The sequence below is a fragment of the Cyprinus carpio genome, chromosome B17, assembly GCF_018340385.1.
Source record: "Cyprinus carpio isolate SPL01 chromosome B17, ASM1834038v1, whole genome shotgun sequence".
In the NCBI taxonomy this organism is placed as follows: domain Eukaryota; kingdom Metazoa; phylum Chordata; class Actinopteri; order Cypriniformes; family Cyprinidae; genus Cyprinus; species Cyprinus carpio.
The window spans coordinates 12,753,556-12,776,675 of record NC_056613.1 but is presented as its reverse complement, the minus strand read 5'-3'; the positions used below and the strand labels follow the sequence as shown (position 1 = coordinate 12,776,675).

General features: G+C 37.3%; 2 protein-coding genes across 3 annotated transcripts; one reads left to right on the top strand and one right to left on the bottom strand.

The window, feature by feature from the left end:
- The first annotated feature begins 1,703 nt into the window (after positions 1–1,703).
- Positions 1,704–16,797, top strand: LOC109107992 (tyrosine-protein kinase Lck). The gene is made up of 13 exons (XM_042742331.1): positions 1,704–2,020; positions 4,421–4,524; positions 6,278–6,341; positions 6,427–6,517; positions 6,732–6,833; positions 7,737–7,840; positions 8,194–8,343; positions 8,487–8,639; positions 10,085–10,264; positions 13,513–13,589; positions 15,608–15,761; positions 15,875–16,006; positions 16,126–16,797. The coding sequence occupies exons 2-13, from the start codon at positions 4,426–4,428 to the stop codon at positions 16,329–16,331; spliced, it is 1,512 nt and encodes a 503-aa protein (XP_042598265.1). The 5' UTR covers positions 1,704–2,020; positions 4,421–4,425; the 3' UTR covers positions 16,332–16,797.
- A 372-nt stretch (positions 16,798–17,169) lies between these two features.
- Positions 17,170–22,987, bottom strand: LOC109060744 (transmembrane protein 54-like). 2 transcript variants are annotated; one of them, XM_019077898.2, is made up of 6 exons: positions 22,792–22,987; positions 19,339–19,535; positions 19,115–19,174; positions 18,753–18,944; positions 17,938–18,066; positions 17,170–17,684 (listed from the first exon to the last, which is right to left on the bottom strand). In XM_019077898.2, exons 1-6 carry the CDS (start codon positions 22,982–22,984, stop codon positions 17,550–17,552), a joined length of 906 nt encoding a protein of 301 aa, XP_018933443.2. In that variant the 5' UTR covers positions 22,985–22,987; the 3' UTR covers positions 17,170–17,549. The 2 variants fall into 2 exon arrangements, with proteins under 2 accessions (XP_018933443.2, XP_018933445.1); XM_019077900.2 differs by having other exon boundaries at positions 22,710–22,892.
- Between the last annotated feature and the right edge of the window lie 133 nt (positions 22,988–23,120).

The following is a 23,120-nucleotide window of genomic DNA, read 5'->3' as shown; positions in this document are numbered from 1 at the left end:
AGGAAGTGTCATTCTGCTTTGTAGTGCTTAAATGAAACCATCACGATAACCTACTTTGAACTCGAGTGCAAATGTGATGAAGAAAAAAGATGTTTTGTTCATTCAGAATTTTCACTGAACATTAAATTATTCATCGATTTATTTGACATGAATTTAAAATGTTAGATTTGTCTGTTACATAAATACATAAGATTATTTGCATCTCAAAAAATGGATGAAAAAACATCTACGCTATTTCCTGGAAATAATTTGGTCGATCCTGGTATATAAAGGCTTTCACAAGACCAAGGACTCACAGATATGATGATCCCTTTGTAATGAATCCTTTTTCTAAAACATAAAGCAAATTGAAAAATTCTTGAAATATTATCTGAAAAATATTTGCTTATTTTAAATATATTTTGTTAACATATTTTCAACCCAATATTAAAATTAATAAATTGATCAATATTGTTCCAACACATCTATCACAAAACTACATGCATATTTTTGTTGTTGCAGTTAAAACACATTAGATATATTAAATCTGTTCAATTTTCCAAAGCTCTACTAGCACCTAAGACCCCAGTTTTAATTTTTTGGCATGGATTCACAATCTCAAAGCATTAAATTAACGTTTGCTCTCACAAGAGATGTAACTGTGAATAATAACTGTCTGTTAAGATGATCTGCCCCACTCAACATCCCCTCTCCCTCAAACCCCCCTCCTCTCAACCACAAGGAATGGAAAAAAAACAAGGAATGGAAAAAAAAAACAGTCATTGTTTCAGGCGCTCGCTCAAACTTACAGCTAAAAAAAAAATCCAGCCAGGATACGACTTCAGCAAAAATCCCCCTGATGTGCTCCATCATGTGAGGGGCACTGATTGAGTAATAGAATTATTTGTTTTCACCGTTTAACCCCACCACCTCCAAACCACAATGAAACACCGATTTCTGCTGTGATCACTGGACTCACCACATGAAAAGCCTGGTCAGAAGTGTCAGTCACATAGGAAGACACAAATCAAAATAAAGGCTCAGGCATAAGCGTCTAAATTAAGATGAGTGCTCCTGCAGTAGAAAACTTAAGAATGTACCTCATTTCCTTTGAAAGTTTGGGCCATGACTTCCTGTAAGATCATGCACCATTTGCAGACTGATGCCACAACAAAAGTGTGCGGTCTGCTCAGAGAGAATGAGAAACGGAGAGAGAGACAGAAAGGGTTTAAGAAACAGATAATGACAAAAGAGATGAGCGTCATATCCAAGCAGCTAGTTAAAAATGTCAAATTTACCTCAAAAAATATTAGTCGCATATTAGTTTTATTTTCTGGTGTGTATGGGTTTGCACATCCATATCCACACTTATGTATTAGTAAAACAGTTCTGATAGAGAGGCCTACTTTCTAACAGAGATTTGACATTCGGTTTAATGTAAACTACAGGCCTAAATGTTCATAAATGCCTCATGCAATATCAATGTGTGTAACACTTCTAAGCTTGAACATTCAAATGTAAAGTTTCGTGGCTCTTTTTAGTACAAATACAAGCCAAAAACCCATGAATGCCGTTAAAGTTTCCGCTCTTTGACATCATGGCACCACAAAAGCAGGTGACAAGTGGAGTCCTGACCCAGAATCCTTCACTCCAGTGACACCAGCTGCTCAGAGCAGTGTGCACCTGCTGAAGAATGTTAAATATCAGCTCAAGCACCTCAACGACAGGAAGCTCTATCATCAGCTTGCTCTGCACCACTGTGGTGTGTGTATGTGTGTGTGTGAGTGATGCCTTTGCAAATGATGTGCCTTTGCTAAGGTGGGAAGTCAGACTGTGACGTGACATACACAGCCTTACACACTTTAGCAGCACATGTCTTCGATACACGCCGAAGCTTTACAGATCTTGTCGGTTTGTCTGTAATCTTGGTTTTGTTGCTCTGTGGCAAAATGTGTTCTTCATAAAATCTAAAGCTAAAGACATGACAATGCTTGCTGAACTGGCCCATCACTAACATCAGCAACTTCTGTCAACAGGAAAGGTAAGATTTACCAACTGGGATCTAGTTTTATTTATTTAAAACAAGGCCATGATTAGTTTTAATGAGTTCATGTAATCAGTCCGGTTAAAGTATTCTCAGACAGTCTTTTTTAAATCACTAAGTGATTTATCAGATGAAATTTTACGAGTGAAAACTAAAGCCTGAGACAGTCTGAGATGGAGCAGAGGAAACTATTTCAAAAATTAGTATCAACCAATTATTTAAAAAAAGAAAAGAAAAGAAATCAAAGAGAGCTTCAAACTGAGCTGAGAATATTTGCTAAATAGAAAAAAAGCTTTCATTTCCTTAAAAAAATGAATCAGTGAATTATGTACATTTATAATACAGGCGTAACATCTTTCAATTCTGATGTAAAAAAGCAGAAGTGAGAGTGTGTTTGATTTTAATCATATCTATAAATGTAGGCACTGTTTAAATCAAAATTTCTAGAATGTTATTTCACTTTTGGCTCTTTAGCGTTAAAAGTTCATTATATTTTAATGTACCTTACAAAATAATTCACAAAGGAAATGCAATAGAGATAATATCATGAATATCATCATTGCATGTGTTGTATTGTATTAAATCTCAAGGTCAGTCAATATCAATTTCATAATTTAAATTGAAATTGTGATTCAATCACCAAGAGAGTTTTTTGGATTGCGTTTCGCCACTGTATTCAAATATTAAATCAGTAAAATTTTTCATCTCCAGTCACAGAAAAGAAAAACCCTCAAAAATTAACACAGGTTAATTTTTTATTTTATTTTTGCGAAAGGGGAATTTCAAAAATATTAGGTTGGAAAACCTATGCGTTCTTACTAAATACTGCTTCCTTGCTAGCTAGGCTGCCCCTTTCATTTTTTAACAATCATTCTTTTATGTTTATTCCAAATCCAAATCAAACTATCATGATGTATGTGTTACGATCATTTATTTATTTATTTGGGAAGGTATCAGTCATAAATAGGAATTTTTCTAAACATTCTAAACTGGTGTTATAAGATAACGTAAAACACAACAGCTTACGGACAAAAAAATCTAAATTTGTATTTTTTTTTCCCGGAGCTTTGACTGTTTGGTATGAATTAGTGACGTTTTTCCCTCATGCCTCAACCTCTTGACTTCTGTTTGCTCTCAAACATAATGTTGATTTAATGATATAAAAAAAAAAACTTGTGATTGTGTCGGTAGGATTGCAGAGGCATTTGATCTGTTTGGCTTCATTTCAAACCTATACAAACACATCCTCTGTAACAGGAGAAACTGGAGGCCTTAATGAGCACAAAGCCATCTGTCATCATTTAGTCACCCTCATTTCATTCCAAACCTGTATAACACAAAAGATGTTTTGAAAAAGTGTCTTAGTGTTTTTTGTCCATATAGTGAAAGTTAAAACAACCCCACTGACTAAGGGATTAAAAACATTTGACCTTGGCGTGCATCTCTCGAGGCTCATTTGCACTGATACTGGTAGGGTCAGGTACAGGCCGCAGGTCAGTGGAAAGTCTTGTCTCCTGCTTTGATTTGGGCTGTTCTCCCAAACTGTCCCATGAGCACGCAGTGTTCTGTTTGACCCAGAGGGTTGAGCTTTTTTTCTGACCCAACAACACAGTTTCTCACGGGTCCAAGCCCCACAGAAACATACACATTGAGTTCGCACATTATTTATCTGCTTAATGGAAATGAAAATGTTTGTGGGCTTTTGTGTTTACATATTTACATTTTTACAAAAGTACAGTTCATCCTTCCTTACAAACACTTATGCACAGGGATTTTTTCACGAACTTTCCAGATTCAGAACGCAAAACACACCATGCTTAAGACACACACACATGCATACGGATCACTGTAATCCAAATCCCTTTGTTTATTCAGAAAAATTGCCTGAAACTCAGTGTTTGAGTTGGAAAAAGTGTGTCTAGAATTCATAAAGAGGATTAACCTCCGTTACAGATCTGGTCCAGAAGCGTTTTTGTTTTTTGTAAACAGACAGAACTGTTTGTCCAACCCTACGGACACATAGGCCTATTAAATATTAGGCCTAAATATAAAATTAATGTTTGTGGGTCTTTTTCTCTGATATATCAGGAAATAATTAATTTAATGTGAGCAGCTTACACAAATATTCAGTTCAACTAGTACAGTCATAAAACTCAACGAGTATACATGTCAAATAGTCACAAATATATACACGCAATAACCTTAATATTTACATATTTATTGTAAACATAAATTAATTAATTGGTTTATTTAGACACTGCTTCAAACTTTTTTATTTGCAGGAGCTAGATCGCTTGCACTTATTGATGAACTGATGAACATATACTTAGATAGGCTATGCTTACAGTTGTCACTGTAGTTCTAATAATTATGTCACTGTATTTCTCTCATGCTTAGCAAATATGGGGAACTGTGGCTCTTTTGATCCTGATGACGAATTCTCCTACCATCCAGATGAATGGTGCGATCAATGTAACTGCCCAAAGCCTCCAGCCAGTCAGGTACGACTATGTGTTTATGTATTGTATGCGTCTGCTGAAGAGAATGTTAGCTACACATAACACTTATTTTTTTACCTTCTACATTCAAGTATATCACAGCGTAAAATCAGTTACCACAAAGTTAGATAAGTTAGGGTGAGCTAAACAGATGCTTGTGAAAAGAAATAGCTTAATCAGGCAAGTTTCCATAGCAACCATGTAGGCTGCTCAAGCGTTTAGTATCCGAATCAAAGTGAAGAGAAATAGGCTAAGTATCGAAAGGTATGGCTATAAAGCATACTGAAGTAAATGCTTTCCTTTTTTCAATTTTAAATATATATAAAACATATTTAAGATTCCAAAACAGTTAGCTAGCTGTACTGGAGTGGTTACAAGACATGTAGGTTGAAGAACTAAGATATTTTGCCGAACAAAAAATCCAGTAGAAACCCCCGTGAGAAGTCATTGAATAATTCACATAATACGTAAACAATTGTTGTAGCCTATTTCTACATTAGAAAAGTAACAGTGAGAGTTTTTTTTCTTTATTTGATATATCAAACAATTTCATAATTTTGAGACAGTTGAAAAAAGGCAGTTTGTTATGTGAGACAGTGACAGAGAAGTCACAAAATATGTGGAGAGAAGAGAGAGAAAGGAAGTGGTAGAGACATTCTCTACACTAAAGAGATGTATTACAAATCTCTGTGGTTTATAAAGCAAGACAAAACACAACGAAGTCTCATAAAGTGCTACACAAAGCATTAAAAAAAAAAAAAGATCTGCCTTGCTGAAACTGAAATGGAATATTTGTGTTTTCAGGTGAAAACCTTAATGCTTAGCAAGACTGACAATCTCAGTATATCTTCTAAAGATGGTTGACCACTGACCCCACACTCTTAAAACTGATGGGTTGAAAATAACACAACCTGTTTTATTATCTTACTCAATCGATATGTCTTTTTTTGTGTTAGGCCTACTTTTTAAAGTAGGCCTAACCCCAATACATAAATGTTTTCAGGTTATCTCTTAATCTGAAATTGTGTTTAGTTTAGTTTAATCATGTGGAAAATTATTATTATAATTTTTTTTGTATGTAATATTCTAATTGAGTTCAGCACAAATACTTATACAAATACTTAAGTAACCATAATAATTTTATCTATTCATGGTCCTTTTGCATTGATGTGACTCATTCTTCAGACAGGTCAACCCACTCAGGGTTACATAATTCGAGGGAAATTAGCCTTTGTGTTAGTAATCAATCAGGGACTAAAACATCTAGCTAAATTTGAGACACATTTCCTTGTGATTTGTTTTTATTGAAGTAGATTATAAATTAAAGGGAACAGCACATGTTGTTAATGGCATAATGAGAATGATGGAATGTTTGCTTTTACTGAGGTAGTCGTTTCATAATAGGCTGTGAAAGAAGAAAATAAGAACAGCTCCACCCTGTTTAGGGAAGTGGCTTTGTGTGGTTTATGACATTCCTAAATTATTGGTTAAAGGTTTTGATGTCATGAAGAGCTTATCATGGAAATTGCTAATCATAGTAGAATAATTAAAATCACTTTCCTTCAGACATTTTTAATAGCTTATTTAATATTTGTGTGTTTTTAGAATTTTAATAATAATAATTGCCATAACTGTTCTGATTATAAACGTAAGCAGAATTACAGTCACTGTTTTATAGCTGTAACCATATTTTTATTAATGAATATTTTTTATTCATACTGGATTTTGACATTGTTTTCTATCCTCTCTCACACAGAACTATGATCCTCTGATTCCTTATCCATCCCAGTACACACCGCCACCATCATCTCCTCTTCCAGGTGAGGACACACATTCAAAACGTCCTACAGATATGCACATAATAGGTGTTTCAGACTGTTCACTGTTGTCATCTGTGTATTCCAGAGAACCTGGTGGTGGCCTTATACAAATATGAGCCGTGCCACAGCGATGACCTTGGGTTTGAGAAAGGGGAGAAGCTAAAAATCCTAAATGAGTAAGCAAAGCCTACATTCAAACAGTCTGACAATCTCAGTTGATCATCAAAAAATGGTTGATTACTGACCCTCGCCGACTCAAGTTGGGTTTTGCGAAGCTGAATTGAACTGAATGTCAGTTCAGGGTTTCTCCGTTTTAGTTTTATTCTGCAGTTTTAAGAGGAGACACTCTCATGTTTTAAACTATAATATATGTGTCTATGTGTGTTTTAGCGATGATCCTGACTGGTTCATGGCGGAGTCTCTGTTTACCGGGCAGAAGGGATACATACCACAGAATTTTGTAGGAAAACTGAACAGCATGGAGACAGAACCGTAAGTAACGCATCGATCGATTGCATACAGAGTGCATACACTCACCTATATCCAAACAAATCCACATGAGCACAATTAAATCCAAAGTTGTGGCATGAAACTCTAGATGGTGCAGTCCGATAGGTCAAACTCAATCTGACATAAGGACATCGTTATCACATGGCACAGCTGATTGGTTCTTTTTGGATCAGCAGCCAATGAGCTTGCTGGAAACCCTCCACCTTCCCCAGCTCCACCTGTATAGATCTGCTACGGGGTGATTCATGTACACTATATGGGGGTTATTTCATTTATGTTATATGTGCAGCAGCAGTATTTCTTACATGCTCACAGCAGCATGTTGTGGATGAATTGGCAATATAGCAAGTCTCTGTATTTGCTCCGCTGCAGCAACAGCAGTAGCGTAGCAGATCTATTCCACCAAGATCATCAAACACATTAACATTCTCATATACATTAGCATGCCAATCCCTCAGAGAGTTGTCATGACAGAAATGTATTTATGCAGATCAGCTGCTGTGGGTTTCTGAACAAAGAAGATCAAATCAGCTTCCGCACAGTGAGATCTGGGAAATACCACCCCAAATCTGTGGCTGTAAGGTTGATTCATTTAGGGCACCCCTTGCTGCTTATGACAAATGAATACGGGGTGTCAGTAATGGAAAGAATAGAAAAGAAAAAAAATACTCCCACAAATCTCACAAATTTCTGAGCATCACTACAAAGGAACCTGCTGATGCCACATTTCTGCATATGTTCAGGTTTAAGACTTTTGATCGTGGGAGGATCTGACCGTGGGAGTAATGAAACATCCCAACCCTGTATCTTTTAAACAGTTGATACTCCAAAATGAGATAATTAATGAGTCAAACCGCTAAGAAAATGATGATTTGTGTGTTGCAGGTGGTTCTTTAAAAACCTTTCCAGGAACGACGCCATGAGGCAATTACTGGCCCCCGGTAATACGCAGGGCTCCTTCCTCATTCGAGAGAGTGAGACCACACCAGGTATAAAACAATGCATTTCTCCCCACACAACAAAAACAAACACAGAACCATAAGGGCACATCAGACATGCTATCATATTACAATACTGGCTTAATACGGGCTTATATATAATTACATAAAAAAATAAAAGTTTAAATTGCATTTTAAAAATACTGTTAAATATTAAACAAAATTTTAAAATAAATTTCAAATAAGTTACAGGAAAGGATGAATTAAATAACTTTTTTTAAAATGTCATTAACTGTAAAATGACTCCAATCTAGAAATTCTCACTGTTATGAAGGTGTATGCATGTCTGTATGTGCAATTGGCAGCCTCTGACTCTGGATTTTCCTGTTGTTCTGGTGCCTTAGGTAGTTTCTCCCTGTCCGTGAGAGACCTGGACCACACACAGGGTGACATCATCAAGCACTACAGAATTCGCAACCTGGACTCAGGCGGATTCTACATCACCACCAAGATCTCCTTCAACTCCCTCTCAGAGCTGGTCAAACATTATACACGTATGTTCAAGTGTTCATATGTACCTTACACAGATCGGTCAGGTTATTCATAAAAGGCATAAGAACAGTTCAGTCACTCTGTTTATAAGAGTTCAAATTTGGTGTGGTTGAAAAGTGACATTTGTTTATCTTCCTCTGTGCAGGAGAGGCTGATGGACTATGCAATCGCCTGGTGAAGCCGTGTCAAACCCGAGTCCCTCAGAAGCCCTGGTGGCAGGATGAGTGGGAAGTGCCCCGTGAGTCTCTCAAACTGGAGCGCAGACTGGGCCAGGGGCAGTTTGGTGAAGTATGGATGGGTAAGAAGTGTTTTAACTTCCTAACTAGTCTATTTCTTAAAGTTGAGATTCAGGGTAAAAGACTGAGCAGCAAAGTTCTTTAGATGAATAAATATAAAGCATATTTGCTAATATTTTTTAATGGCACATTTCTTGGAACACCAATATAAGAATAAACATCAAATGCAGGTGTTGTGCTTGGCCAGGTTTGCCTGTGCTTGTCTGAAAACGTTTGAAAATGTGAGCAAACACTGTGCATTGGACCATCATGAATGGGTAAAGATAAACATGCATCTACAGGCTTATGTGTTATGAGTGTGTCTCCGCGACCACCTGGCATATCAGAACAGTACGTACAGTAAGCTTGTTGGAATGTTTGACTAATGTTTAGCGTTGGAGATGGTCTGAGAGTTGTAAATTAGCAGAATCAGCATTTTAGGTAGTCTCATCCTGTGATCTAAGACACTCCTGTGAGCTAAGAACCACTGATATAAAATATTAAGTATATGAATTATGCTACATATTTTTGTTTAGATACCAAGAGGATGCCACAGTTTTAGGATTACAGTAACACCATTGCCTTAACTCATGTTTTATGTTTGTATGTTGAGAAGATATTTATTTTTTAAATGTGACCAGTTTTCAAACATAAACAAACTACAGTAGAAGAATTATGTTCGTCTTGTCTTGACCCTAAAATAGAACCATAGAAGTCACACCAAGGCTTTAGTTTTAACCACTTCCTGTCCCTGGTTGTTATAGCAACCGGCATGTTTCCCTCACTGCCTGTCAGCTCCATAACTAGAAGGGCCCGCATCGCATCATAGATGCCATTTTGTTTGGTTTTTGCAGTGAATGACTTTCCTCATTCAAATGAAAGAACCGTTTCATGTAATGAACCATTCCATTCTTTAAACCACAGCCATTTTCATTTGTGATAACATCATACAAATCATCCCCATAGAAATAAAGTCAACCGGTTATCAAGAAGTCAAACAATGTGAAGCCAAAGAAACTTGGTGAATGGAAAACATTGTGAATTTCTCACAGATCAAATTCTTTTTAAAAAAAACCCTCAAACATAGCACAGTTTTCACATTGCCACTTATTTCTCAATGCTTTTATAACAACAGAAATATTAGATTCAGACCTTAATGAAATAGTTTGGCCTCAGGAAAATAATTTTTCCAGTAAATGAGATGTTTTCTATTTCAAAATCAGTCTTAAAGTGATAGCTCACCCATAAAAAGGAATTTTTCTTGTTTTGTTTTTTTGGGGTTTCGGTACTGTTTGGTTAGCAGCATTCTTCAAAATATCTTCCTTTGTGTTCCACAGAAAAAAAAAAAAAAAGTTTAAAAAAAGTAGTCAAACATGTTTATAACAACATGAGAAATTTAATGACAGAATTTTCATTATGGGTGAACTACCCCTTTAACATAACACAAACCCTTTCTCTCTGTTTATAGGGCTGTATAACAACAACCGTCGAGTGGCTATCAAGAATCTCAAGACAGGTACCATGCCCATCAGTGCTTTCCTGGCTGAGGCGAACCTGATGAAGACCCTGCAGCACCCTCGACTGGTGCGACTTTTCGCAGTAGTTACGCAGGAGCCCATTTACATCATCACTGAGTATATGGAGAATGGTGAGACACGCAAATGCACTTACACACTCATGCGAACAAGGGAAGGGAGACTTCAATGGAATGACAAAGCCTTTATGTCTAGTACTAAATGATTCATCTCCGCGTCCCTCCTGAACTTCCTTTACAAAACACAGACACATTAATTTTGTAAACTTCCATTCAAACTTTCATCAGGAACATGATCTAACAGGTCCGAGTAGTATCAGGACCATGAGCAGTTTTGTTTCTGTGTTAAGCCCACAGCAGTTCCTCATTTGTGTCCGCTCTATGAAAACAAAGCTTTCTCAAGGCTTTGAAGATATTGAAGGCATCTCAATACGCGTCCCTCACTCACCTGAATCATTCTCAGCAGAGAAACATCAAACGCCCCCTTTGACTTTGCAGGAGTATTTTTGAGGGGCAACTTTTTTCAGTCTCTTTCATTGACCGCAGTGTTTTTATATTTACAGACATGTGGTCTGGCTCTTTTATTTATATGGACGAATGCACATCTATGAGCCTTTTTAAGTTTAACTATGATTATACACGCATCTTTGTTTACGCGCAAGATTTATCAACAAAAACCGCTGTTCAAAAGTTTGGGGGTTGGAAAGATTTTTTATGTTTTTTAAAAGAAATCTTTTATGCTCACCAAGGCTGCATTTATTAAACAAAGTACAGTAATTTATGGCAATACAATTTCTCTGGAAACCGTGATACATTTTTTTCAGGATTATTTTATTAATAGAGCGTTAAAGTAACAGCATTTATTTGAAATATACATATTTTTGCAACAATGTATGTCAGTTTAATTTGATCCTTGCTAAAAAAAAAAAAAAAAAAAAAAAAAAAAAAAAAAAAAAACCAGGGGTCCATATGTAAATCTTGTATCGCTCAACCACTAATCTGAATATTTGAGGCGACATGTCCCCCTCGATATCTGGTAGTCACAGCCCTCATTTTTATTCCTTCAAAATGTCTGGTGTTTAATCAGACGAGCTGATTCATGCCTGTCATCGTTCACTAAGAGGTTTTGACGTCCCTCGTAACCCTCTTGTGAATGGCATACAGAGCTTGTGTTTCATATCTGGTGTTCCCACCTTCAGTGTTCTAGAACAGAAAATGACCCACTTCAGTTTTGTAGAACACACAAGTGTTTCGCCTCACATCATTCTGTTTTAGCTGTCAGTATGTTGTTCTTGTTGTTATTATACTCAGATCTGATGCACATTTCAGAAGTCCCATTTTTTCAAAACATGTTCAAACAATTTTCAATCTGTTACCACTCCTTTTCCCCTAAGGATTAGTTCACTCAAAAATAAAAATTCTGCCAATTCTGCCATTATTTACTACCCTAGTGCCATTGCAAACCATTATGACTTTGTTTCTTCTGTGGAACACAAAAGATGTTTAATATTATTTTGATTGTGAGTTGTCAAGCTTAAGGCATAAAACGACTTCACATAAAATGGAAAATGTCCTAAGGCCTAAGATTTTTTTTTGTTGGTTTTTGGTTCTTGACAGCCATCAGTCTACATTCACTTTCATTGTATTGAAAAGTGCAGTATGAATCTTCCTCAAAATGCTCCTTCAGAACAACATGTTCCACTGAAGAAAGAAAACCATACAGGTTTGAAGTTCCTCTAAAGATGCTAAAAATACTGCTCATTTTATTTTTATGATTTTATCTTGATGAAACTTTATTGATGAGAAACACCTATACAGCAGTTTCAGAAGGGCTAAAAATCTTTATAGCTGCAGTTATGTTGCTTAATTTTCTCTAACCACTAATGTATAATAAGCCCCTCATACACATACACCACATCTCACCGCAGCCTGCTTAGAGCAATGCACAGCAAAACCGGACTTGACATAGAAAGCAGGTTCACAGTTACAGCGCAAATTCCATTGCATTGAAAAGACACAGAGAGAGGCAGAAAGCAGCGGGACAGAGGAAGAGAAAGTGTAATTTATAGAAAGTAGGTATTTGTTCCATAGGCTAGTATCGGGAATGCTTTCTAATTTATACCCAACCACCCAGAAACTCACCACAACAAGTCAGACTCATAAATGGTCACCATTGTCACAGGTGCTCACAAAAAAGACCTCCACACCCTATCTTTTCTCTTTTTAATGTAACAATGGCACCTTAGGTTGTCATCGCAGGCGTATTCCGGTGTACGTTATTCCATGTGTAACCCAGTATGGATTGTTTGTGTGCACCTAAGAGGATTGTTGGGCCTCCAGAAAGTCATAATGATGCAGACGATAACAAAAGACTCTAAGAGGAACAGCCACGTTACAACAACGTCAGTGCGCTGGTGGCACAGCTCGTGAATGGTCCTGCTTTGTGTTCCCTCTTAAAGGAAAGCTGATGGAACACTACGCTCAGCTTGTAAATCTCCCAGTTCTTTGTTTAGGATGCATGTGATGTGTTTTAAAGCACAATTGTAGTCTGTGTTGTTATTTTAAAGAAGAGGTTGATGTGCCCTTTTACAACCCAGCTGTTATTTTAACAATGGAGACAATGATTCAAAACATGGGAACTTCATCTAAACTTAACCACGACCTTGAATTTTACACCCTAATGCAACCTGAGATGAAAGGAGTGTGTATGGCTGATTACTTGAGTTTCTAACAGAGCATTTTCCGCTGCACCTTTGTGGGAATTTCCTTCAGGGTCAGTCGGATCTTCTTTTTCCAACACAGCTCGTCGTCTCAAACGCAACAACTTTGGCCTTTAACACCAAACGTCTCAGTGACTAATCCAAACTGGCTGCGCTAATTTCCTGAAGTTGTTATGTTCTAGTTCTGGGATCTAATCTGAATGCAGTTTTTTGCATTTCTTGCAAACTCAGAGAGGAATATACAGAATGTTTTAAGCGGCAAAACAACAGCATTCATCTATCTGCTGTTACCTTTTGCTTTTGAACTAAAATGACTGATGGAGAGAGCGCGCTTCCGGTAACATTCAGTTGTGGTTGAAGTATGTTTAAAAAAGGCTGCTGAAGACAAGACAGAAGACTTACGATAAGACTTATAAATAAAGTCATTTAAAAACATTTAATCTTTCCATTCAGTCCATTACAGTGCATGCTGAAAGCTGAAAATGCCCTGGCAGGTCTCACTTGATTAGTTTCTAGACAGTTTTTCTTTTAATATATTTATCATTTTACGGTTTAAAGTGCATAGTTATTAAATTCTGATATCTTGTTTTGCTGTATGTAAATTATATGCATGTTAAAATGCTGTGTTATCTCTCATTTTAGGTAGCCTGGTGGATTTTTTGAAGACTCCAGAAGGATGTGCTATGCCCATCAATACGCTGATCGATATGGCTGCTCAGGTAGGCTGCACCTGACCTTATTCATTTTGTGTTTTTGGTCAGTATTGCAAATCAGGGGTGAGACATTTGTACCTCACAGGAAACAAACTGACCCATTTGTATGCGTTACAAGCTCAAGTCTACATTACAGACCCTTGCATATTCTGTTTATCACTCATTCCTCTGTTTGACCACTGTCTCTAAGCTTGTGACGGCAGCATTACTCAGCCGCTTCTCTGCTTCCTAATCTCAGGGTTAACAATGAGCACGACTGTGTGTGCTGGAACGAGTCTAGACACCTTAATACAACAACAACTGTACTGCTACCCAAGCCAAACTACCTACACTTGATGAACATGCAATATAGACAATATATATACACAATGTAAATAATAATAAATCATTCTTGAGCACCAAATCAGCATATTAGAATGAATTCTGAAGGATCATGTGACACTGAAGACTGGTAAATTACATTTTTACAAACTGACATTTTTACCCACAAACTGACAAAAGATAACAGAGAAAGTGAGTGGCAGGATGTTTTTGAAGCGGCATTAAAAAGAGACATTCGCTTTAGGGATCAGTTAAGATGCTGTGTGATATCTTTCAGCTATTCTTCTCCATAAAGTGAGTGGACTTGTGTCAAGGCGTTTTTTAAGGTCTTGTTGAAATTTATACATGTAGCTTGTTGCCTCTTCTCAACACACACACACAAATGAGATGCATGCCTACACATTTATGCTAACTTGTCAGTTCTTGGGCAAAACCGTGAGGCATGTTCACATCAAACCAACACATTTTTGAACTATGACTTCCTTGAACAAATATGTGCATGGTGTCACAGTGCAACATCCTCTACAAAAAGCACACTCCAATCATGCAACACTTATAATAACACATCTACAAACATGTACACACAGAGAAGCTAAATAGTATCTGCCCGCAATCACAGATCACAGTTTAATTTTGTGTGAAAGAGTTAAAGAAATTGACAGGAAGACTAAAGCTGATCTAGGAGAACAGTTGTGCTTCACTCTCACAACCTTACTGTTCTGAGATCAGTTGAAACTGCAGCTAGCTTAAATATGGTAAACATAAAGAAAGATGATGCATCAGGCATCAGGAAGTATAGCAGCAAACCAGCTTTCTGTGTATGAAACCTGTGGTTTGTGCTGGGTGGAGTGAATCAGTCAGGGTTAAAAGTCAAATCAAGGGAAGTAAAAGCATGAACCTCCCTGTCTCAGGAACTGACCTCTGTCTGTGTGTGCAGCATGGGTTAGATTCGGAATGAAGTATAAACCTACTGCATACTGCTTTGTAAAATTAGTTTGTGAAACCCCTGTGCAACATTGTTGTCACATGACTTAATCATTTTGCACATTACATTATTTTCTTTTGAAGAAATGAATAGGCCTACTTTATTTAGCAAGAATGCATTAAATCCAAAAGTAAAAGTAAAAGTATTTATAGGCCTAATGTTACAAAAGATTTCTATTTCAAACAAACTTTTCTTTTAAACTTTCAATTTATCAAAGTATCCTGAGAAAAAAAAGTATCATGGCTGCTAAAAATTCAGCTTTACCATGACAGGAATAAATTACATTTTAAAATATTAATATTAAAATAGAAATGTAATATCTGAAATAGATATTAAATTGTAATGACATCTTAAAATATTACTGATTTTATTGCATTTTTGCTCAAACAAATGCAGCCTTTGTAAGGATAGGGACTTCAAAAAAATTGAATGGCATTGTAATTAAAGTAAAATATATTTTATAAAAATAATGAATCAAGTAAGAGATGCAGCAAGTAGTCATTGAAATATTACTTGTGGTTAATTTTTTATACTGGAAATAGAAGGTAAAGCACACTGCATGATGAAATACAGTATATAGCACAGTATTCTTTGTTATATAGTCATCTCAGTATATTCATACATACTTTGCATAGTATACATATTATATACTGTAGAAAAAAATAGCATGGCAGTATGCTGTTCTGCCTTATTATTAACGCTGCACTGTCCCCTGCAGGTCGCAGATGGAATGGCTTACATAGAGCAGAAGAACTACATCCACAGAGACCTGAGAGCTGCCAACATTTTGGTGTCTGATGAGCTCATCTGCAAGATTGCTGACTTCGGCCTCGCCCGCCTCATTGAAAATAACGAATACACTGCCAAAGAAGGTAAGGCAGCATCTGTATCATGCTCTGTTATATCCTGGTTTAAGATTTGATTACCAGAGAAGAAAGTTTGGCTGCAACACCAGAGATCTAAAAAGATGCCTTAAATCACACAGGTGCAAAGTTTCCTATCAAGTGGACGGCACCTGAGGCCATAAACTATGGCACCTTTTCAATCAAATCAGACGTCTGGTCATTTGGAGTACTGCTAACAGAGATTGTTACCTATGGAAGAATCCCATATCCAGGTAACAAACAAGCTCCATGCGCTTCCTTTTTGAACTTTGCACAGTAACATTAATATGCATTATGGAATCATTCTGTCTCAGAATTTTTATTCCCCACACTGTTACTCTGTATCTTTCAGGAATGACAAACCCAGAGGTGATTGCAAACCTTGAGAGAGGGTACCGCATGCCTTGCCCTGATAACTGCCCCGAGGACCTGTATGATATCATGAAACACTGTTGGACAGAGAACCCAGACAATCGACCCACATTTGAGTATCTGCGCAGTGTTCTAGAGGACTTTTTCACCGCCACAGAGAGACAGTACCAGGAGCAGCCCTGCTGAAAAGATTTATCTTAGTAAACTTACAGTCCACGGGGTCACATTAAAGACTTATATTGAAAAATATTCCCAAATACAGTTAAAGTCATCTTTAGTTAAAAGAAAAAAAAATTGAGATTTTGTCTTCTAATTAAAATGTTTTCAATAATCATCATTAAGTTTAAACATGGATTTTGCTTTAGCTTTGTCCACAGAATTTGTGTGAAACAGGTGCATGTATAGTTTTTTTAGCAGATGGAAATAAATTTTCCACTTTTTTTTTTTTTTTAAATGACAAACTCAACAGGAATAACTTTGGCTACAGTTGTGCTGTCAATGAATGAGTGAACGCCCTGCTTTGTGTTCTTCCCTTGAGCTTTTATTATTTCTTCATTCTGCTCTCAGATTTGTTTATTTTTCATATAAGCATTTATAACTGCATCATGAAATACTGAGCCAGTAAATCAGTCCAAGAGATAAATGGGCCTCATTCGGTCTCATTTCATTTGTTTTGTCAAATTGCTTTCAGATTCACTGTGACTAATTCTGTTAAATATCTACATCTTCATGTAAACACCAACTTCCTGTAAACGCAAAAAAAAAAAAAAAAATTAGACAATTCAAGGTAAAAAAAAAGACCTTTGTTGCTTGCCTTATCAGAAGGCAATGTAACATAAGAACAATTTTGAACCTGATATTTCTAAGTTTACAAAAAAAAAAAAAAAAATGAAAGTTTCTTTTAGCCAAGGACTTTCTCAGATTTTGAGAAAACTAAACAAACACCTTATCCAAATATTCTGCACAAATTTTCTAGACGTGTGAGGAATAAAAATGAGTAGAAAAGAGGACAATAGACAAGATATTTACAAGCATACATATATTTGACCCGTCAATCCTATTAAGAGCAATTTTAGAAGCTGAGTTTTAAATAGAAAAATATTTTATACAAATGCCCTGTAACAAGGAATCCCATCAGTGTAGAAAATATGTAACAAACATAAAACAAGCATATCACACATTAATGATGTTAATATATAAACATTGTGCACTTTACATGGTGAAAGCAATAGTATTGGCCTTGGTCACACAGTCTGACCCTTTAAGACTGAGGTATAACACACAACATTAATGCTGAACTAAGACAGATGTCAGAGCACCATCTCTCTGCATTTATTTGGATTGGCACTTGGTATTTCTTGCTCCACTGTCATGCAGCAATTCCATGTGATGTATACTAATGAATTACAGCCAATCACTAGTCTCCACAGCAACTGTGTCTTTGTCAAGTAGGTTGTTCTGTTCTGTTGGCTCCTCCTCGTTTGGGTCGTCTCCTGGTGGAAGTGCGGTTTCTTCTGGCAGCTGGACACACACCTGAACCTAAACATTTACATTGCATTCAAAGAACACGAAATGTTTATCAGGTATAATATGGAACTGGCATACAAACATAACCTCAAACCTAAAGTTATTGCATATCAAATTCTGATTTGTATCTTGAATGCACTCAATTCAAAAATACAGTAAGTCAACCTTTAACGATACATTTATGATGCATAGCAAGAAAAAGTATATCCTTTAAAAAAATAAATAAAAAATAAACAGTACAGTCACTGCATGTTGTTCTATTTACCCTGACATTTCTCCTCCATGGGCAGCGCAACCGGAGGAAAGAAGTGCAAGCCAAGAAACAGCGGCAGGAGAACACAACCTCCACCACTGACATCAGAATCAATGGAAACCATAGGATTAATGTAGTACCCTGGAGAAAGAAATATATTTGTTATTTCATTATTTTAGTATTTCCTTTCACTTGCATATTTTGCATCATGTCCCACAGGTCTTCCACTGCTTTTAAACAAAGAATTTCCATGACACATGCATTTGAGATTACTGGATTTTTAAATTTCATTTTTAATAAGAGAGCAATTTTAGGTAATTAAATATTTTTAAGCTGGGGAAAAATTAAAAAAAAAAATAAATAAATTTCCATGACCATGGGAACACTGTAGCCTCATATAAAAGGTGTTGGTAAAATGATCCTAAATGTTAAAAAACATCAATTTATAAATTGTCAGTACTCACAAAAAATTGCTCCTTCCTTATAAATCAGTTCATCCTAAATTAGAGTGTAATATTAAAAAGTGCAGCAACTCCACCTACAGAATGTCAACATGAATAAATAAATACATTTAAGTACAAATATATATATTTGTTCTTCACTTTTGACATATGATGAAATCCATGGAATTTATGACCATACAATCATATTTGTGTTTTATAAATAAGGCCGCTGGTTCAGACTATGGCTTAATGTGCTACAGTTTTGATTACAAATACATCTCAACGGCAAAAAAAAGCCTCTTCATAAGGCATTTATGAGGCTCATATCATTCATTTGTATTTGATTACATTAGGATCCACCAGACAGGAGATTCACTGACTCACATAGATGCGTGTGGGGTCAAAGGGGCATTCATTTGTGATGCTGTAGTAGGTAATGTTGCTAGGCAGGTTGCAGTGGGCAAAAAGAGTCTGTCCTTCCCACATTATGGCCCTGACTGTGGCAACAGTGATTCCCACTGCAGAGGCAGCACCCAAGAGAACAGCCAAGACACTCACAATTAGTAGAAACCAACTCTGCAACAAGGATAAAATGCATTAAGAAATTAATAACACATGAACTCCATATTTTATTCTTTAGACTTTGAAGTGCAAGTTTTGCAGTGGCAGCAAATAAACAGCAAAAACACAAAGAGTGAATGGAATCATTACAAAAAGGACAGTATTGTGTGCTTGTGTCTACTCACCAGCAGCTGGTTTTTCTTGTACTTTGAGAGGACAATAGCTGAGATTCCACCAATAATTGCCTGTAGGTTATAACATGGTCAGATGTATAAATTACAGTGTGGACTCATTCAGTGGAAAAAGTAACACACCTGCTTATTAACTACTACGCATTATGCCTCAAACACCACGTCACTCGATCATGATCACAAACAGAAATACATTACACTTTTGTAGACAGACATACCACAAGTCCTGCCACAAGAGCGATGACATTGGAGATGGGGTAGACGAGTTTCTTGTTCCAGGAGAACACTTCTATGTGTCTGAGCACAGCTCCGTGTACCAGTGCCCCCAACAAGAAGTTCACATGACCCACCAGCACCAGCCCCAAACCCATCTTCATCAGGATCTTATCATTGTTCAGACTGCCACAACAAAGATCTACAAGAAATGCACACAATAATCAACCAAAAACACAAAAACAGTGAAACATTGAATACAAAGGGTCAGACAATAGATTTAAAAAAAAAAAAAAATGGACAAATAGACAAACACAATGATAATTGTACACACACTGTATTTTTCCATCAGGATTTTTTTCTTCACAAGTATTTCCTTACACTTAGTTATTTTTCTTGATTGTCCCACAGGGCTCCCACACTTTTTCCAATGAATTTCCATATGACTTGTGCATGATACTTCCATGCATTTGTTACAACTGCATTTTTAAAAACCATTTTAAATAACAGTAAGATTAAATCCCCACAGAAATACTCACTGCACTGCACAATTCAACTAAGTTTACTTAACACTTACACATGCAATTAGAAAAGCCAATCGCATTGTTAATATAAGATTAGAAATTGCGCCTTAAAAGGTCACATTGTACACCTTTCTGGAGTTTTATTTTAGGTTTTGATGTCCTTAAGAATATTGTGGAATAAGTACCAAAAACCATCCACCTCACAGGTGTGGTATATCAAGATGCTGATTAGACAGCATGATTATTGCACAGGTGTGCCTTAGGCTGGCCACAATAAAAGGCCACTCTAAAATGTGAAGTTTTACTGTATTGGGGGGTCTGATAACCAGTCAGTATCTGGTGTGACCACTATTTGCCTCAGGCAATGCAACACATCTCCTTCGCATAGAGTTGATCAGGTTGATTGTGGCCTGTGGAATGTTTGTTCACTCCTCTTCAATGGCTGTGTGAAGTTTCTGGATATTGGCAGGAACTGGAAGACGCTGTCTTATACGCCGATCCAGAGCATCCCAAACATACTCAATTGGTGACATGTCCGGTGAGTATGCTGGCCATGCAAGAGCCGGGATGTTTTCAGCTTCCAGGAATTGTGTACAGATCCTTGCAACATGGGGCTGTGCATTATCATGCTGCAACATGAGATGATGGTCGTGGATGAATGGCACAACAGTGGGCCTCAGGATCTCGTCACGGTATCTCTGTGCATTCAAAATGCCATCAATAAAATGCACCTGTGTTCGTTGTCCATAACATACGCCTGCCCATATCATAACACCACCGCCACCATGGTCCACTCAATTCACAGCGTTGACATCAGCAAACTGCTCACCCACACGGCGTCATACACTCTGTCTGCCATCTGCCCTGTACAGTGAAAACCGGGATTCATCCATGAAGAGAACACCTCTCCAAAGTGCCAGACGCCATCAAATGTGAGCATTTGCCCACTCAAGTCGGTTACGACGACTAACTGCAGTCAGGTTGAGACCCCGTCGAGGATGACGAGCATGCAGACGAGCTTCCCTGAGACGGTTTCTGACAGTTTGTGCAGAAATCCTTTTGTTATGCAAACCGATTTTTGCAGCAGCTGTCCGGGTGGCTGGTCTCAGACGATCTTGGATGTGGAGGTCCTGGGCTGGTGTGGTTACACATGGTCTGCGGTTGTGAGGCCTGTTGGATGTACTGCCAAATTCTCTGAAATGCCTTTGGAGACTGCTTATGGTAGAGAAATAAACATTCAATTCGTGGCAAAAGCTCTGGTTGACATTCCTGTAGTCAGCATGCCAATTGCACGCTCCCTCAAAACTTTCAACATCTGTGGCATTGTGCTGTGTGATAAAACTGCACATTTTAGAGTGGTCTTTTATTGTGGCCAGCCTAAGGCACACCTGTGCAATACTCATGCTGTCTAATCAGCATCTTGATATGTGAGGTGGATGGATTATCTCGGCAAAGGAGAAGTGCTCACTAACACAGATTTAGACAGATCTGTGAACAATATTTGAGAGAAATAGGCCTTTTGTGTACATAGAAAAAGTCTTAGATCTTTGAGTTCAGCTCATGAAAAATGGTGGCAAAAACAAGTGCTGCGTTTATTATTTTGTTCAGTGTACATCTTCATCATGACTAGATAGGCACAGTGAGTTTGTCTTTACTATACATGTTAGATGTGATCCACCTCATAGTAACAGTAATGTCAGATCGTCCATCCTTTGAGTGAGAGTATAATGTTACAGGTCGGCTGATCTGGTTTCATGGTTAGAGTTAACCTTTTCAACACGTTTCAGTGTTGTTGTTGCGCAATGCTCAGCAATGGCATGGATGCGATGTTATCTGGGGGTTTGACAAAAGGAGAGTGGGACGGTGGGCGGTGCTCAAGGTGGTGACTGCAGGCCGTGACTGTGTGGTTCTGATGACAACTTTTTACAGAAGTCACAATGGTTTGTGAAAAATCACAGCTACTGTATGCAGGCTGTGTGCATTTTACTGTGGACTGACTGTTTTGAAACTTATATGGTAGTTAAATAGCCCCTAGACCTCAGTTACCATGAAAAAAGCCAGGAGATTTCAGTTTGGACAATATGGGACCTTTAAGGTTAAAAGAGGCAATAGCTTGTTTGTTTAATTTAGTTGAATGGTAAATTATATTAGAAAAGCATTTAATAAGATCCAATTATCAGATTTTACTGCTGAATAAATTTTGGTTTGGGTATTCAAGGAAACCATTGTAAAGATCCGATTCAAACTAATCGTTCGCTGGCGAACTGAACACTGAACTTACGTCCAAATATTCCAAAGACAGTTCGGTCGAATGTCAAGATTTTCAGTAACGTAAATGTCTGTCTCTCACACAAAGCTATGTCTGGCTTCAGAAGGCATGCACTGGCTCACGTTACTTTCGCGGTGTTCCTGTATTCAGTTAAATGCTCGATTTTTTCAGTCAACATTGATACTACATGGTATAGATATTCTTCAAACTGTATTTTGTGCTCCACAAGAGAACAAAAGTCATGCTAGTCTGGTGAAGGTGAGTAAATGAGTGAACTATCCCTTTTTATAACATTTTCATTAAAATACATTATTAATCTCACAGAAGACATATATAACATATACATAGCTGAGATGTAGCTATGTATCTAGCATAAATCCATTAATTAGAGAATTAGAGAACTAGATTACATTCAGCGAGACATTTATGACAGCAAGGAATTTTTAGGGCAAAAAAATAATGCTGTGATGTATTGTCAAGATAAACATGACCGCACCCAGACCACGTTCGCGAGCTTGTTCATATACTCCCTCCCGCCCCACGAAATGCACACTTTTAATTTTGTAAATAAAGGCCAACTCACCCGAATTCACCATCCTGAAGTCCTTTTTTCAGATTAAGTCATAATTAAGGGTTTAAGATGTTCAAGGATCTTCTCCTCTTACCATGCCTCTCAGGATGTTTTCCTCTTTCCCGTTCACCTGCGTACATGGCCACTCTGTCCGCTCGCGCACCTGTCCTGAGTGACCACCCCTTCTTCTTCTTCTTCTTGTTTTTTAACGGCTGCTGGCAACCAACGTAAATAGGTGCATTACCGCCACCTTCTGCTCCGGAGTTTGGAACACAGCCCTCAACCATATAGTGTATTTTATAGCGCCTTTTATTTTATTTTAACACACTTTTCTGTGTGTACTTTTAAAAACTTGACACAAAAAATGTAATAATTTTGTTTTTAATTTACGCGATGTCAGAATGCCGGTCATATTATTGTACA

Excerpts from the sequence above, each read along its gene's own strand:
- LOC109107992 (XM_042742331.1), top strand. The coding sequence starts at position 4,426 with ATGGGGAACTGTGGCTCTTTTGATCCTGATGACGAATTCTCCTACCAT. Across the intron at positions 4,525-6,277 it reads CAAAGCCTCCAGCCAGTCAG|AACTATGATCCTCTGATTCC; the intron begins GTACGACTATGT and ends TCTCTCACACAG. Across the intron at positions 8,344-8,486 it reads GCTGGTCAAACATTATACAC|GAGAGGCTGATGGACTATGC; the intron begins GTATGTTCAAGT and ends TCCTCTGTGCAG.
- LOC109060744 (XM_019077898.2), bottom strand. The coding sequence starts at position 22,984 with ATGGTTGAGGGCTGTGTTCCAAACTCCGGAGCAGAAGGTGGCGGTAAT. Across the intron at positions 19,175-19,338 it reads CTCTTGTGGCAGGACTTGTG|GCAATTATTGGTGGAATCTC; the intron begins GTATGTCTGTCT and ends TATAACCTACAG. Across the intron at positions 18,945-19,114 it reads ACAAGAAAAACCAGCTGCTG|AGTTGGTTTCTACTAATTGT; the intron begins GTGAGTAGACAC and ends TCCTTGTTGCAG.